Source organism: Callithrix jacchus, chromosome 4, assembly GCF_049354715.1.
Source record: "Callithrix jacchus isolate 240 chromosome 4, calJac240_pri, whole genome shotgun sequence".
NCBI lineage: Eukaryota > Metazoa > Chordata > Mammalia > Primates > Cebidae > Callithrix > Callithrix jacchus.
Window position 1 is genome coordinate 111137817 of NC_133505.1, and position 18945 is coordinate 111156761.

Consider the following 18945-nt stretch of genomic DNA (forward strand, 5'->3'; position numbering starts at 1 on the left):
TAACCTTATTTTCATGGGCTGTCTTGCCGTAGTAATGAATGGTCTCCTTTTTCACTGTATATTTGAAGTTTTTGTTTGTTGCATGTAATAATTTGGTTACGTGTAATTATTTAGCTGCTTTAGAATCATGGACTTGGAGGAGTGAAGATATTTTTGGTCCAGGGTTTCTCTAAGTATGTTCATCATCTGTACTTAAAGAAGGTGCTCTAGGATCAATTAGGTCAGGAAACTGCTAGATTAAACACAGTTAAACCAAGATTTTTAGTTTCCTGGGAGCTGGGGAGGTGAGAACATTTCTGAGACTTTAATATGCTAATATGATTCTCTCACAGAGAAACAACATACAGTGGTTTACAAACTTACTTGACCACAAAATCTTTTTCTTATGGTCTTGTTGTTATTCAGAACTCAAATCTTTTGAATTTATAAATAAACAGAAAAGATAGTAAATGGCTCATTCAAAGCAATAAAGCAGTTTACTTAAAGAACTGGACTTGAACTAAGGACTTATACCATCATATGTTTTATTTCTATTGCCATACCAATTCAGAAGAGTCTTTAAACTACATGATACTCCAAATTAGGTCTGTAAAATGTACACAGATGGGTTTGAAAAAATAGATAAAACTACTGATTTAATTATTTTTAGTATATTTTGAATTGGCACATTGGCTTTGATGAAAGAGTAGGACTGAAAGAGCCAAATAATATTTGAAACCAAAGTTAACAATTTTATAATTGGTGAACATTTTTATTTTTGCAAAAAAATCAGCTGTCTTTCAAATATGAAAATTGATTGCCTTTCATATTATAAAAAACTCAAACAATGCAGTAATGTATATACCAGAAAACTTCACTATCTTTCTAGAACAGGACTGGAGAAAATGACTCTTTAGTGTCTCTTGTTTCAGACCACATCCTACATAATAAACATATATCTTTCAAAAACTTTAGCTGGACTCTACATGTGCCTGTTATCTCAGCTCCTCAGAAGGCTCAGGCAAGAGAATCCCAGAAGTTCAAGTCCAGCTTGGGCAACATAGCGAGTTCCTGCATCAAAAATAAATAAAATTAAAATTTTATATAGATAACATTATGGTAGACACAGAATAACTCTTTTTTTTTTTTTAGCTCAACAATATTACATGCTTATCTTTCCACAACAGAACATGTAGGACTAATAAAACTTCTCTTAATGGCTTAATAATGTTATATGGAGCTGTTATACTAATTATTTAATCAGTTTTCCACTGACAGACATTCAGATAGATGCAATTTTTTAATCAATGCTGTGGTGTCTTTTTGAGCCTTTGTGTATGTCTGTAGTAGAATCATTTAAGTGGAGTTGCTGGGACAAAGAATATGTACATTTAAGTTTTTCTAAGTACTAACAAATTGCCTTAAAAAAATTTTTTTTCTCACTACCAGTATTGCAAAAGGAGACTTTAAAATGGCATATGTTTCACTGAACTTAAAGACTTTATACTTTTGTAATGCATAACAGAGTATCTTTCTTTGTTAAAATTACGGAGAGATAATTTATAAAGCAATGTTAATCGTGAGCTCTCTTTCTCTCCCCCTCCTCTTCTGCTCTTTACAGAGCAAACTATTCATGGAAGGATTTAGAAGCCTAAAAGAAGGAGAACCAGTGGAATTCACATTTAAAAAATCTTCCAAAGGCCTTGAATCAATACGGGTAACAGGACCTGGTGGGAGCCCCTGTTCAGGAAGTGAAAGAAGACCTAAAGGGAAGACTCTACAGAAAAGAAAACCAAAGGGAGATAGGTAATCATTTTTGCCTTGTTCATTTATGGTATATTGTATTTGGAAAGGATTTCTGAAATTTTTTCATCTTACTGGATTTTATATCATCTAGCCAGAAGAAACCACCATCATGTAGAATTAAACTTCAGGAACATAGGCTATCTTGCAGTTTTAATTACCTGCATAGTGTACTGAACTGAACCTTCAGCATTAAGCACTAAATAGTTCCTTGACCACCTTTCCATCAGACTGTTCTGAGACCACAGTTGAGGAGTTGAAGTTCCCAACAGACAGAGGTGCCTTTTTTTTTTTTTTTTTTGAGATGGAGTCTTGCTCTGTCACCAGGCTGGAGTACAGTGGTGCAGCTTACTGCGACCTCCGCCTCCCAGGTTCAAGCGATTCTCCTGCCTTAGCCTCCTGAGCAGCTGGGACTACAGGTGCCTGCCACTATGCCAGCTAATTTTTGCATTTTTAATAGAGACGTGGTTTCACCATGTTGACCAGGATGGTCTCGATCTCTTGACTACGTGATCTGCCCACTTCAGCCTCCCAAAGTGCTGGGATTACAGGCGTGAGCCACTGCACCTGGCTGTAGCTGCCTCTTTTTATAGCCAGAATTTGCCAATACCTCACACTTTTTTCAAATGAAAATGTACTTATTGTTTGGATGTTTTTAAAAGACAGCTCACATATACAAAGTCCAAATAATATAAAAATCCATAAAGAGGAAAAAGTCACTTGAAATCCTAATTAGAGGTGGGAATCATAATATATATGGTATTTTAAAACTTATAATTGTTTTACTTGATACCATATTATAGAATATTTCATGTCAGCTGTTATCACTTCATTAATTTTCACTATGTGAATGTACTAAAATATAATTTAAAGAATAGTATGTTAATGGATATTTAGGCTATCTCTTGTATTTTGATTTGATTAATAACACCACTGTGGGAATTCTTATATGTACATTTTTTGAAAAGTTGTCTGATTATATCATTCCGGTAAATACTTAATAGTGAACAGTCTGGATCAAAAAAAATAGGTATTTTAAAAATTTCTGTATGTATTTTTAAACTACTCTCCAGAAATGATTAGCGGGCCAGTATATAATACCTCCGAAAGTGAGACAGTTCATTGAATATTGGTGTTTTTTTAAATCTTTTTCAGTTACATAGGTTAGAGATGCAGCCCACTGTTTGTTTTTCGCATTATTTGAGTGCTTTGGAGGTTGAATATCTTTTATATATTTTTATTTTTTTCTTCCAAGAATTGTACATTTCTTGTCCATTCACCATTTTCTATTGAGATGTTCATTTGTTATTACTGATTTATAAGTTCTCTTGACATATTTAGGATATGAATCTTTTGTCTCAAATAAAAAATAAGACTTTTTTTAGCTTGTAAAATATATTTTAGCTTTTATGATAGTAGTTTTTAAAAATAGTATTTTGAAGTTCTGAATTTTTGTACAGACAAGTGTGTGTCTCTCTCCTTGATGTTTGATTGTTCTCTCATTTTCCAAGCTACAGAATTAAAAACATACTGTATTCATTTACATTTTTAATATTATTTGTTAATTTATATTTTACATTTAAATATCTCTTCTCTTTGTAATCGAACTTGATTTTGAAGAAAGGACTGTAAAAATCTAGCTTTTCTTTTCTCTCCAAACTGGTAACCAGTTATCTCTGTTGCCTATTCCGTATTTTCCTATTGGTTTGAAAAGCCATCCAGGGAGACAATAAATTCCATTTTCATTGACGTTTTCAGGAGTTTATTTTGTACAAAAGAAAGTCCAAGAATATGTATGGAAGTTTAGTGATACACTTAGTTATTCTGCTCTCATAGAGATAATGCCTGCATACTTACTTAAATTACATACAAGTAAAGCAAAGTAAAATAAAATAAAACAGCCTTTTTTTTCCATGTCTTTTAGATAAAATCTTTAAAAATGTAGTTCTAGCATGTTTTACATTTCAGTTCTGTGTTAGAATCAGTATAAGACGGAAAATAATGGAGGTTGAAATTTGAAGAGTAAGATAGCAGGACAGTTTTTCATATTGGATCTTGTCAACCATTGTAAGGACTTTGATTCTTGAGAAGATAGGAAGTCACTGGTTGAAAAATAACATGATCTGATTTTTTTATGTTGAAAAATAACATGATCTGATTTACTCAAAGTATTATTCTGGCAGCTGTGATGACAACACAATGTGGAGAGGCAAGGATAGAAGCTGAATGACCGCTAAAGAGGCAGTTCCAATAATACAGAAAAGAGACAGGGGAGTTTGGACAAGGGTAGTAGCAGTACACGTGGTGAACAGAAATTCTGATGTATTTTGAAGGAAGAGACCATAGAATTTACTGATGGACTGATTAAGTGTGAACTATCAGAGGAGAAGAGTCCAGGGTGACTCCAGACTTTTTTGGCCTGTAGAACAGGAAAGATGAAGGGACCATTCATTTATCAAGATGGGGAAACCTACAGAAGGACAGGAAATCAAAAGTATGGTTTCAGACATTTTATTAGAGATACATAATGTGTATCCAAGTGAAGATATGTATTAGGCAGATGGATGCACTATATGGAGTTCCAGCGCTGGAGTTAAAAATTTGGCAAACATGTAGCAAAAAGATGATATTTACAGCCACAAGAGGAAATAAGAGCTCCATCACAGTGAGTGTACATAGGCAAGAAGAGGACTAAGCCCTGGGGCTTTCTAGCATTTAAGAGTCAATAAAAGGGAGGAACAGCAAAGGGCAAGAAGGTGGGAAATCAAGACAGAATATTGTCCCAGAAGTCAGGGCAAGAAAGTATTTCAAGAATAGGTATCAGGTTTGTTAAATGGTGCTGATTGTGAAATGATCAAGTAAGATAACCACTGAAATTTGACCACTTAGCAACACGGAAGTCATTACTGAGGTCTGAGGTTGACAAGAACAGGCTCAATGGACTGGTGGGGGTGAAAGCCTTCTTGGGTTGTGTTCAACACAGAATGAAAAGAGAGGAAGCGGAGACACCAAATATAGACAATTTTTTGAGAAGTGTTTCTATAATGGGAGGAGAGAAACAAAGCAGTAGCTAAACGGAAGAAATTATAGCATGTTTACATGTTCACAGTGATGGTCTGGTAGAAAGGAAAGATTAAACATGCAGGAAAGAGAAAAATTACTGGAGTGATTTCCTTGAGTGGATGACACGATTGAGATTTAAAGCACAACTGGGATAACTGGTCATGTGAGTACAGAAGATTCATTCTTACAAACCTGGAGAAAAGGCATGACTTATGGGCACAGATGCAGGTGGTAGATAGATACGAAGGTAGGAAAGGTGAGATTTCTCTTTTTTATGCTGTTTTTTCTCCCCTTTGAATTTGAAGGATTAATTTCTGTTATACTCTTTTATTTCATTTATTTTTGACTTTTTATTATGAAAATTTTTAGAATACAAAAAGATAGGGAAAATGTTATGGCCAACAAACATATGTGCCTACCTTGTATGTTTGAAGTGGCTTCTTTTTCTTCTTGTAATCAGCATTTTGTGGGGGGATATTTTAAGACTATTTAAATATCCCATTCACCTTCAAACTTTTAAATTTTCATTTATTTATTATATTAGTCTGAACCATGGATTTCTGCTTTTTTTCTGAAAGTTACAATCTATAACCACCTTTATTTTATGGCTCACATTTTCCATATTTGACCAGTAGGAGCCCCTTTAGGCTGCTTTCTGTGTCCTTTTGATGGGTCCTCATCATTTTTGAGTACTTTCTTAGTAGGCTATAAGATACTCTCATACTGACCTTATAGCCTACAAAATATTTTAAATAATGATATTAAATAATTGATTTGGTTTGCTGATGTACCAGAAAGCTAGAATTCCAGTTAATTTATATTAAATTAGGAAGTAAGCAGTGATATGTTTCTGTATATAAATATATACATAATATTAAATTGTCATATAGTAAAATTGACTTTTTTCTTTTTGTGTTCAGTTAGATGAATTTTAACACGCATATATATTCCTGTAGTCAGTACCATAATCCAGATTCAGAACAGTTTATTACTTTAAAAAAACTCCATCTTTAATGGTTACCTCCCCCACTGATAACCCTGGCAGCCACTTGAGAACTTACCTGTTCAATTCTAATATTTGTAAGTAAGATAGAACCATATTTTGTGAAGAATTAATCCCTGTGGAAAAAAATGTAAAATGATTTTGAAGATTCCACTTTAATTATTGGTAGACTGTTTATAAAAGAAAATGGGATTATTTTATTCTCTCTTAAAATTTTGCTTAATTTAATGTCCATTTAGTACTGACTAGTTACTCAACAGGTAGTAAATAATTATGTTTTATTTTAAATCCTCCACATTTGGAAAGTTTTCTTAACATTTCAAATGAAATAATTTTAGATTTATTTTTCTATTTAGTTTTTCTTTGAGAGTAAAGAGATTTAATGACTATACAGCTCTCTTTAAAGTAAAGTGAAGATTGTTAATAAAAAAATTAAGGAATGTTACATTTCTTCTATAAAACTAGCCTATACTTGGGACCTTTTGTTCTCTTTAAAAATGCAATTTATTATAAGGAAAAATAAGTGAGTGACTTCTAACATAATGAAATTATGGGTGAGGATGGTAGAATTATTTTCTTTGCCACTGTTGATTTCTATTATTTATATGAAATAATCATGTCAGCCTGTAGTACAGAATTTAATATATAATATAATTTTAGTTTATATTAACAAATATGTTAAATATGTAAAAAGGATTTAGACTGAAATAACTGGTCTGGAAATCTTTTTTATGTATAGTTTAAGTGTTTTTACTCCTTAATAGTTGGTGAATAAAAATGCATATTATTTTAAAGAACACGAAGTGCATGGATATGTAGTGTATATGTTAGGTATATACATATAGCTTTGTACTTTTTAACTGTTTATGGTTTCTCTTCTTACCTCCTTTTTTAATTTAGAGTAGTAACTGTCTTTTTCTTCTTAACCTTCTACATCTTTTGACCCAACCACATATTCCAAGAAGGGTTATTCATAATAAGGCAGTGTTGACTTGAGTTTTTAAAAATAACTTAGAAAATAATACAAATATTCTACTGCCTTTATTTCATTTTGTTCAATATTTAGTTTTTATAACTACATTAGTATGAGTAAGCTTTTTGATTTTCTACATGAGTTAAAGTGGTAATATATTTTGTTTAGAAAGAAGGCTAATAGACTAGTAAAAAAAAAGATGTTTGATGTTACTACTTTTGGCTTGGAAGCATGGGGAATTTCTTTAGTTTGATCACATTAGAAGAATTTGTTAATTTGTCATTTTTAAGGTGGTCTTTATTTAGATTTAAAAATTGATTATGAAATTTAACATTCCTTGTAGTCAGTATTAAAATGGTATATCATGGTGTGTTCATCATTTAAGATCAGAAAGACCAAAGTGAATGGAAACAGAAACCAACTATGATGTCTGGTTTATTCTTAGCTCACATGAGTTAACTGGCTTTTTTTAAAAAGAAAGTGAAGGTATGTGATAGTAAACCTGTTTTTGCAGGGCCATAATTTTGTGGCCTCAAATTCTTTAAATTTGCAAGAAAGTATTATTTTTGGGGTTAAGAAAATCAAGTTAGGCTTCCTTATTGAGGTGACTAAATTCACATCTGTTTATTAAACAGAAAAATATTTATTGCCCTCATTCAGTTTTAAAGCAAGTAAGCCGAAAACTAACCAGTGGTAATTCTGCCCCATTGTCATCCACCTCTACAGCAGTATAACCTATTCCACTCATTATTCTGTATATAATTTGACATTTTCCCAGGTACTTTATGCTTGGGAAATCTCGTACTATATTTTTGAAATCTCCATAGCGTTCCTGAAAACAAAACAAAACAAAAACCCGTGTTTAGGTTTATGGTGTCATTTTAGTAAAGAATATCTGGTTTACCTTAAAGATTCTGTCAATGATTTTGTTTTTATGTGTATTATATCCCAGATTCTTTTCCCAAAATAAAAATAAAGATAATTTTTAGATGATAGAGATGTTTGAAAATGTAGATCAACAAATTCCAATAAATAACTGTTTCCCCATGATACTTGTGTGATTAGATTTAGGAATTTGCTGTTTAGTAGGTTCCTATTGTGCCAGAGAAATCTTTCAGGCATGAATTGATAGTCCAGATCCTTTGAGGTCTGTCTATTCTGACCTATGACCCCTATTCTTACAAGGTCAACATCTGAGGGCAGGAGATTAAGGCAGTTTAAAGACCGGAATGGTAAATGGAATGGAAAAATTAGCCAGCACATTTTGGGTGCAAAACATCAAAGTCATCAAATAGTTTGCTTATTTTAAACCTGGCTTATGGTTATAACAAGCTAATTTTATTGTGTTTGTTGGAATCAGAAAAGTTTAATAATTATAATTTACTGCCAATTACTATAATAATAAATTTTAACTGCATAATACAAATTAAGTTCATATAGCTTACCCTCAAAATATTAGGAAATGTAAAAATAGTTTGTCACAGTATCAGTACATTTTAGTCTTGTGTGTGTTCGCATACTTAATTTAAATTTACATTGGTAAAATATTTACTTGAGCTTTTACTATGAAGTATTTAATTTATTAACACTATTGCATAAAATATATACATACAGTAATATGAAGTGACTGAAGATTTAGTTGTAATTATCCAATGTTGACTTTTGGGAAAAAAAATAGTTTTAAAAAGTGGAGGTAGAAAGTAAAAGAAGGTAAATTGATTAGGCAGAGACAATGTGTTCATTTTTCTCCTGCCTTTTGAGACTGCTCTTTTAAATTTTGTCTTTCTCCTTTAAAATGTTCCTTAGGCCTTTTAATTTTATGTTTTTCATTGTAATTCTGAACTATAGATCAGTAGATATCCTTCTTAGTATCTACATTTTGGTCTCTATAAGAAATTCCCCACAGCCCTTTATTTTACATTTGTTTATATCCTGGACAGCTGTGAATTTGCATCTTGTACTTCCTACTAATGGCTGGCAAAGGCTTGACTTGAATAACTGAACTATTGCATCCAGATTTTCAATCATCCATATGGTGACTAAGGAAATTAGTATAACCAGTAGAATACCAAAGTCTTCTTAATTCTTCTGTATTTTTAATTCTATCCCAAGTTTCGTTATTATAGCCTAATTTTAGGGTGGTTATCCAAGTCCTTTCTTCTTGTGATTATTTGGCCAGGGATCTCTTAATGAGGCAATTATAGTTGTTTCCTTGATTCACATTATCTTAGCAGATGCTCTCCCTGCTGTGACCTCTGTTCAGACAGGGCAGACAATGTGCCATTCTCATCACCCTCTGCCAGACATTGTGTGGAGCTGAGCTTCATTTGGCACTGCATAGGTCTCCCAATATGCCTTATTGGAATGGTCAGAAGCCAAGTGGCAAATCAGAATTTTAGGTTGATTTTCTGATTGCTGTTTTAGTCTAAGCATAATAAATAGTAAAATAATGCCTGCAGGAAAAAAGTGCCAGAAGTAATTCTAATAATAGTTCAAGTAGAAATTATGGATTTAAGAAGTAACTTAGCTTTGCCTTCCTTTAACTGTGGCCTTGGTGAAATTAGATCAGATATTTATTGTATGATTTCAGTACAAAGGTATTGTGATAATTGGATAGTATTTTAGAAATTTGATATTCTTTCTAAAAAGAAAATTAATTTAGCCCCTAATATTAAGTATGCGGATGTTTAAATGAACATTATGACATTGTTTAGAGTATCACTTGTAAATTTTAATGTCACTTTGCATTTTTTAAATTATGCTTAAATTTCTTAAATTTAAACATAAATCATCATGATTTATATTTTCCAACTATGGCATCCAATCTGTTCCTGTGTGAACAAAATAAGAGCTGATCAAGATGATAACTGATAAACAGAAAACTTTCTTATTTTCACCGCTGAATCCTTCCACTGAAATACTAGTTCTGTATCCCAAACCCAAGTAACAATCTAGGGGAATCAAAGTTTTCAGCAGTCTCCAGCTAGACTTTTAAAATTATACATAATAAGGATATGCAAGTCAAAGTCTGTTCTGATAAATTTGAAGAGCTTATGTAAACATTCTTCCAAATTCACATTGGAATTTTAATTTTTGAAATTTGGTTAAAATAACATTAAGAGCTACATCTTTCCTTTCCTTTTTTCCTTTTCCCTTTTCCCCTCCTCTCCTCTCCCTTCCCCTCCCCTCCTCTCCTTTCCTTTCTTTTTTCAGGGTCTCTCTTGGTCACCCAGGCTGGAGTGCAGTAGTACAGTCTTGGCTCACTGCAACCTTCACCTCCCAAGCTTAGGTGATCCTCCCACCTCAGCCTCCCAAGTAGCTGGGAATACACATTTTCACCACCACACCCAGCTAATTTTTGTATTTTTTTTAGAGACTGGGTTTTGCCATGTTGCCCAGGCTGGTCTCAAACTCCTGACCTCAAGTGTTCTGCCTGCTTTGGCCTCTCAAAGTGCTGGGATTACAGACGTGAGCTACCATGCCTGGCCGACAGCTGCAACTTGAACTCTTCTCATAAAGAGATGTTTCTTTTTGTTGGAGTAATAGGATTACCTTATTTATATTAAATTTATTTTATATGTATATAAATGGTCCTGGGAAAATATTCCACCTGTAGAGAAAGAATAAGATTTGACCTTTACCTTATGCCATTTTTAAAGACATAAAAGTATAAGGCAAAACTTTACAACTATATTAGATGGAAATACAGGAGAACATTCCTGTAATTTTAGGTTTGGGAAAGATCTTTTAAAAAGAAGATACAAAAAGCACAAACCATAAGGGATAAGATTAATAATATCGACTGCTCTAAAATGTAAACTTCAGGCAAAGGTTTCAGTTAGACAGATTAAACCACTCAAATTGTCTGTAGAAATTAAGAATTTAGACCGTATACAAATGTGGGAGTTGCAGGGGAATGGAAGAGTTAGTGGATTAGAGAAATAATCATTAACCAGTCTTTAGAAGCACTGGGCTGGGGGTACAAATCAGAGCTTTCAGGGAATTCCAAAAAGCCGGGAACATCTGACTATGAAAAGAGAACTGGAAGAGAGAGTACCTGGAGAGGCCTATCGAAACTGCTGCCTCTGAGTGGACCAGTGGCAGGCTGCTGTTGGTTGGCAGAGTCAACAATTGGAAAGACGGGCTGAGCACCAGAGCGAGAACAGCTGGGACTTGTGGGGCAGGCCTGTGTCCACTACCGAGTCTGGCCAGGTCCAAGAGTAATGACTTCTTCACTTCCAAATCTTGTACAGGTTTATCTTTGGGTTGACTCTTAACTCAGAAATATCCAGAGGAGGAGATTCTCTGAAGTACAGATGCTAGCTATAGCCAAACTGACATTAAACAATCCAGCACCAATAATATTAACAAAGTTAGATAGAGTGGGAAAAGATACTTGCAATGCAAGTAATTGATAATTAATATCCAAAATATATAAAGCACTACAAATCAAAAAGGAAAAAAAATGAAAACCTGACAGAAATGAATAAACAATAATTCATAAAGAAAAGTAAGTATTCACTGAAAAAATGTGTGGCATTACTAATGTAAATGAGACATCATTTCACTCATGTTGAACTAGCAGAAATTTCAAAATCTGACAATACTAAGCATTGTGAAGAATGTTCCACAATACTGATGGGATTCATGACAGAACCACTTCATAGAGCAGTTTGGCAATATCTGGAGGAAGGTTGTTTATATCTTTTTACTCCAGTTCTGGATAGATTACTCATGGCAGTGTTTTCCAAACTGTGGATTGGGACTCTCTGGTGGCTTTGAGATCTATTTGATGGTTTATGACCAGTATTATTAATTTTTAAAAATGAAATAGAGTCAAAATCATCAGAGTACATTGCGTATAGTAAGAGTAACTTGTTTCATAAACTTTTGAGTTGTGTGTGTATTTGTGAGTACTGACTCAGGATTCAAAATGTTTTCTCAGTGTGGGTCATGGTCATTTTCACACAAAGATAATTATACAAAAATGTTACTTAGAGTATTGTTTGTAATAACAAAAAACTAGAAGCAACCTAAATATCTGTAAATGAGAATTTTTGAATTATAGCATATTCTTAGGATGATATGGCAGTTAAAGTGAACATATCAGAGATACATCTCAAGGATAACTCCTTTTTTAAAAACCCCACTATAATGTTGAATAAAAATGTAAGTTGCACATAGTGTATGAAATATTACTCCATCTATATTAATTTTTAAAACTGTCAACTGATATTATGTATTATCTATGGATACTTACATGTGTGGCAAAAATATGAAAACATGATAAACCCTAAATTAAATTTATGATAGTACTTACTCTTAAGAGGCAGAGAAGAGAATGGGATTACAAGAGTATACAAACCATATTTAACCATTTGTTCAAGTTATTTTGAGTCCTTCAGTGGCGTATTTATATATGATAGATTTCACACCTTATGATATTTATTTTTAAGTATTGGAGTTTTTGATGCTATTGTGAATAAATTTAACTGGTTCTTGCCTACTGTAGAGAAAAGCTGTGGATTTAGGGGAAAGTTTTGTCTCTTCTCCAGAAGTTGTACTTATTGTTTTTTCTTTTCTTTTCTTCCTTTTCTCTTAGGAATACACTCAAACTTCCTTAAGCAGTATTAAATGATGCTGATGACAGCAAGCATCCTATCTTCCAATTTAATTAAAATGGCTTTAATATTTCAAATTTAGTGTGATGTTTGCTGTTGTTTTTTTAGCAAATAATCATGTTTAAATTGCTTGCTTTTTCTTCTCTTTTACTCAGTTTTTACTGTGGATGGCTGCTAGATTATTGTATCAAAAGTGTTTTCATCATCAATTGACATAATTATGTAATTTTCTACTTTAGTATATTGATAAAGTGAGTTACATCTATAGATTTTATGAAGTTAAAGCATTCTTAACATTTCTTTGGGGGAGTGGGACCCTTTTTAGTCATTATGTGCTTATTCAGTTTCATAATATTTATCAGTCATACATGAACTAGGACTTCTTGTGTACTTTCCTTGAAGAGTTTTATTTATTGTTTATTAAGATTCTTCTAGCCTGGTGAATTAGTGAGTTTTCTGTCTCTGTGTTGCTGTATAGTTTAACATAATAACAATTTAAGTAGTAGTCCCCTCTGAAATAATAAAATAGATTGCTCCTTTCCTGGGAAAAACATTACAACTTGTTTATATTTATTTACTTTGTGCTTTCTATTTCTATGTTTTATAATGTATACTAGTATATGCCTGGTATATAAATATACAAAAATATACATATATACATGTATTTGTATATATAATGCATATATGTATATTTGTATGTATTTACATTTAATGGAGTGGGTGTTCAGAAAATATTCTTACTGATAAGTGTGCATGTACAAAATAATTTAGAGCTCACAACTTTGAAAGGTAACAGAACTAAGCTGTAAACATCAAAGCCCTTCACATTTTGTAGTTGAAAAAATTACCCAGAACTTTCTCATATCTGTTAGGGTTTTCTGTTTCCTTTTAAATTGTATTTGGTATATTTTACTAAAAAAATTATTTACTTCCATTAGATTTTCTAATTTGCTGCCAAAAATTGAAATAAGATTTTCTTATTCTTTAAATTTCCTCCACGTATGCAATTCAATTTAATTTAATTAATTTATTTATTTTTGAGGCAAGGTCTCACTCTGGTTGCCTAGGCTGGAGCACAGTGGTGCAATCTCGGCTCACTGCAGCCTCAACCTCCTGGGGTCAGGTGATTCTCCCACCTCAGTCTCCTAATCAGATTGGATTACAGGCGCATACCACCACATCCTACTAATTTTTTTTTTTTAGTAGAAACAGGGTTTCACCATGTCACCCAGGCTGTTTTTGAACTCCTGGGCTCAAGCAATCTTCCCGCCTCAGCCTCTCAGGGTACTGGGATTACAGATAATGAGCCACCACACCTGGCCTGCAATTGGATTTTAATAATTTCTAATATTTTATGTTTTTATTTTCTTTTTTTCCCATTTAGGCATCTCATGAGTTTACCTTTTCAAATAATTACCTTTTATTTTATCTACAATTTTGCCTGTATTTTGTTTCTTTTAGTTCTCACTTGTATAATGCCTTCTTTGTTAGTTTTGTTATATTCTATTTTCACAAGTTGATGCTTATTTATCTTCAGTCTTCATTTTTATAGGTAATAAGGATTTCAGACCATAAATATTATTTTAGGGAAAACTTAATTGTTTTGCTAGGTTTCAGTATGAAGTTCTAGTTATTTTTTTATTATTTTCTAGATAATTTTATATTTGGTTTTGATTTTCACTGTGCTGGCTCCTCTGAAATCCAGTGCTGTTAAAGGGTTGTTGTTTATCATCTGACTGGAGGCATATTGGTCATTAAATCTTTCAGGTGCAGTTTACACAAATGAACTCATTGTGGCTTTAGGTAGTTGTTCTCACTGTCATTTTTGTACTAGCATTAGCATCACATGGAATCTTGTTCAAAATGCACAGTCCAAGGCCTCACCCTAGACCTAACCTGGGGTGTTAAGCTCAGCTATTGCAGTTTTTTTCCTTCTTTTTTCCAACGAAACCTCTGAGTAATTTTGATATACTCTAAGTTTGAGATCCCTTGGCTTGGTGTGGGAGGGTGATATGGGGAGAAATTTGTTGAATCACATAGTTCATAATTCCAGGAATTAGTTTTAGTTCAGATAATGTGGATTTGAGTGCCTAATCTTACTGCTGGGAATCCTAGAACTCCCAGCAATTCTAACAAAAGTTCAGAATTAAGTTTATTGATCTAGCCTGTTATTTCTTTTGTGATACTCTGATTTGCTATACATGAATCATTTGCCCACTTGATATTGGGAAGTCAGGTGAACTCCCACCCCCATTTAAACCACAAGGATTAAAAGTAGGGGAAAGAGGGTACTCCAGAAGAAAAAGTGCCATTATGAGTAGAGACACTGAATGGTGGGAGTAGGGTAGGCAAAAATAACTGATACACGTAAAACAGCACTGGATTACAGAGTAGCCAGTCTGTATACTATTACTGGTTTTCAAGAAGACAGTGAACTTATACTATATTCTAAGTTAATATACTTCAGGAGGCTGAGGCAGGAGAATTGCCTGAACCCAGGAGGCGGAGGTTGCGGTGAGCCGAGATCGCGCCATTGCACTCCAGCCTGGGTAACAAGAGTGAAACTCCGTCTCAAAAAAAAAAAACTACTTTCTTCATTGGAAGGCCTTGCTACAAAAACAGTGTCACCTGTACTAAATATTGATTTCTTCATGTGTTTAGAATTTTTCTTCTTTTATTTGTTAACATGTTTCTTCTTTACTTTTTTCCTTTTCTCCTGGAAATCTGGTTACACAGCTATTAGTGCTCCTAAATTGGTCTTTAAAGTTTCATGTCTTTTCTCAGCATTTTCACCTATTGTCTTGCTTTCTGTTGTAAGATCATTCTTTTTGAACATTAATTGAGTTCTTCTAGAATATTGACTGACTTCTCAGATGTGACTGTCTTGAACCTGGGAGGCAGAGGTTGCAGTGAGCTGAGATCATGCCACTGCACTCCAGTTTGGGCGACAAGAGCCAGACTCCATCTCAAAAAAGAAAAAAAAAAAGATATATAAATTCATGAAGTATTCCATATTAAATTAAATAATAGTTATTATTATTATTAAATAAATAAAGTGAATGAATTTAGGAATACTCAGGGTTTAGACAGGCTTACCTACATAAGATATACATAAAATAAACAAACAGCACCTTCAAGTATTCCTGAAATTTTTCTCAATCTATGATGTATTATTTATCTGCTGCTTCTATTACTGCTGCTAACAGTTTAACTGTTAGATTATTCATAGCACATATACCTGTAGCTATAAATGTCATATGCAATTTGTTTTTTTAAGAGGCAGAGTTTCACTATATTGCCTGGGCTGGTCTCGAACCCCTGGGTTCAAGTAATCCTTCCACCTCAGCTTCCCAATAGCTGAGATTATGTGTGCGAGCCACTGCACTTGATCCAAAAATTCAAATGACTATAAACACAGTTTTAAAATGTTACCATTGTAGTAGTTTCTACTGGGTATTACATACACTATTTGGGCAACAGGTACACTAAAAGCCAGGCTTCACTAATATACAATTCATTCATGTAACCAAAAGCCACTTGTACCCCTAAAACTATTGAAATGAAAATATTCTTAAAATAGTAATTTCTAATGATGGTATTAATTCAATTTTTAGATCATGAAAATAAATTAGGTCAATATAAAGTAGTGGCTTATCAGCTGGATTTATATCTTCATTGTGGGAATTGAAATTTCTATTTATAGTACTATACTTTGGATTTACAAACTGTGATTCCTGTATCACAAGCATTTCATGAGTAAAATAATTTGAATTCCTATCAAAATACCAAGGAGAGTTGATAATGATGGGAAGAAAGTGATTTTGAGGTTCATCTTTTAAAAAAAAATGAAAATAGCTATAATAACATTTTACAACAGTAATAAAGGGAGATTTACTTTCGAGGAATTAAAAGGTATTACAAAAATATAGAAATTAAAATAACTGTCTTCCAATACTGCTGCATTGAAGATCAAGTTTCCACCACACCAACTTTGGGGAACACATTCAAACTATAGCAGATTGATAGCTATTGAAGGGCTTTGAAAAAGGGTACAACATGACCTATAGCTTTTCTAGCAAAGGTCACTGTGGCTGCTGTTTGGAAGCTAGGCAAGACAAGAATAAAGGCCAGAGAGATCAGCTTGGAGGCTTTTAAAATAATGCAGAAAGATGAGAGATGATGATGATGCCATGTTTACCATGGACATGGCTGTGGATATGGACAGAAGTTGTCAGATTCTGGACATATTTTGAATGAGGCAACAAGATTTGCTGATAGATTGCATATGGAGTGTGAGGGAAAGAGAGGAATTAGGACATTATTGAATTCTGGTGTGAGCTGGAGGGATAGTGCAATTTATGATGATGTAATGTCGGTAAAGGTGCAACTTACTGAGATAGGGATGGGGAAAAACAGGGTTAAAGAATCAAGAGTACTGTTTTGGACATACTAAGCTTCAGCTGCTAGAGCAGGGATGTCAAAGGCATTTGTGTTATTCTTTCTGAAATTCAACGTTGGTACAGAGGCTAGAGATATAAATTTGGGAGTCATTAAGATACTGATAGTTATTTAAAGCCATAGGAATGGATGAGCTTGAAGCTTTGTCTTTTTTTGAGACAGAGTTTCACTCTGTCGTCCAGGCTGGAGTGCAGTGACATGATTTTGGCTTGCTGTAGCCCCTGCCTCCCAGGTTCAAGTAATTCTCCTGCCTCAGCCTCCTGAGTAGCTGGGATTACAGGTTCTCAGCACCACACCTGGCTAAATTTTGATTTTTAATAGAGACAGTGTTTCACCATGTTGGCCAGACTGAGTTGAGTTCTTGAACTCCTGACCTCAAGTAATCCGCCCGCCTTGGCCTTCCAAAGTGCTCGGATCATATGAGTCACTGTGCCTGGCCAAAGCTTTCTTTATATAAAAAAAATTTAATTACAAATTTAATTTCTTTAATAGACAGAGGGTGTATTAGGTCTCTGTGGGGACACAGAACCAGTAAATGCAGTAGGGGAGGCAGGGCAAGTGGTAGACAGAGACTGACACACTTTTGAGGAATTGATTCACACTGTTAGAAGGGCTTGGTGGTTTGAAATCTGCGTGGCAGGACAGCAGGCTAGAGACCCAAGGAAGAATTGATCTTTGAGCTCAAGGCCAAAGACAGTCTGGAGACAGAATATTTTTTCTCAAAGAACTTCACTTTTTTTCTCTTAAGGCTTTCAGCTAATTGGAAGAGTCTCACATTATGTAGAGTCTTCTGGTTTACTCAAAGTCTATTGATTCAGATACTAGTCACATCTAAATTTTCTCCACAGAAATATCTAGACTACTGTTTGACCAAAATTTGGTTACACATAACCAATGTCATATGACATATAAAATTAACTATCATCAGTGGCAATTCTGAATTTTTCTTTATTCTTGTCAGTTCTCTTATGTTTTGTTTCTTTAAGGAATGAGTCCTTTTTCCATAAGCTGTGGAATGCTTTTGGTATAAAACTGTTTATCTATTCCTTTATATCTACTTAATGATGACAAGATATATGCCAATATTCTCTTTTTCATTGCTGATAATGGGAGTTGATTTCTTCTGTCTTGATGGTTTCTTCATCATTCTAACTAGGTGTTTATTGATTTTTACTAATCCTTTCAAGCCAATTTTTGGCTTTGTTAATTTTTTTTCTATTGTTTTCTATTTCCTTGGTTTCTGCTCTTAATTACTTAATTCATTTACTTTTGGTTTATTTTTCTCTTTTTCTAGCTTCTTTAGGTAAAAACCTTAGACCATTGATATTTAAACCTTCTTTTCTATCATAAACAGAGAAAGTTTTAAATTTCCCTCTAAGCATTGCTTTAGATGCATTTCACAAATTTTAATTAATTTTGTTTTCATTTTTATTTTCCTTGTGATTTCTTCTTTAATATAAGTGTATTTAAAAGTACATTGTATGATTAAAATATTTTAGAATTTCTATGTGTCTTATTTATTTCTAACAATTCTGTTATGGTTAGAAAAATGTATTCTGTAAGATTTCCACTTTGTGAAATTTACTGACTTTTTTTGTCCTGAGATATATTCTATCCTAGATGGTGGTTCATGTGCACTTGAAAGTAATGGATATTAAGCAGATATTGAGTGCATGGTTCTACAGTGCTGATTAGATAATGGTGGTTGATAGTGTAATACGAATCTATATTTTTATGGGGTGGGGGTGTGTGTCCACGTGCATGCGCACACATAAACTTGTTGCTGGAAAGGAATGTTAAATTTTAACTGTGATTGTAGGTTTCTCTATTTCTTCTTTGTGTTCTATCAGTGTTTGCTTCATATGCTTTGAAACCATATTAACAGCAGATTAGTGCATATTCATATTGGGAATATTATATCTTCCTGATGAATTGACACTTTATGTTTATGAAATGTTCCACTTCTCTTGTAATATCTATTACTTTGAAGTATCCTTTGTCTGATACTGATCTAGCCAGACCAACTTTTTTGTGGTTGATCATAT

General features: G+C 33.4%; 1 protein-coding gene across 4 annotated transcripts in view; it reads left to right on the forward strand.

The window, feature by feature from the left end:
• The window catches only part of LIN28B (lin-28 RNA binding posttranscriptional regulator B), a 109271-nt gene that overhangs the window by 66027 nt on the left and 24299 nt on the right, over nt 1-18945 (forward strand). For all 4 annotated transcript variants that reach the window (XM_035296412.3, XM_008994834.6, XM_035296413.3 and 1 more), the window contains one exon: nt 1601-1785. In XM_035296412.3, coding sequence (XP_035152303.1) covers nt 1601-1785 — 185 coding nt within the window. The remainder of the gene's footprint in view (nt 1-1600; nt 1786-18945) is intronic.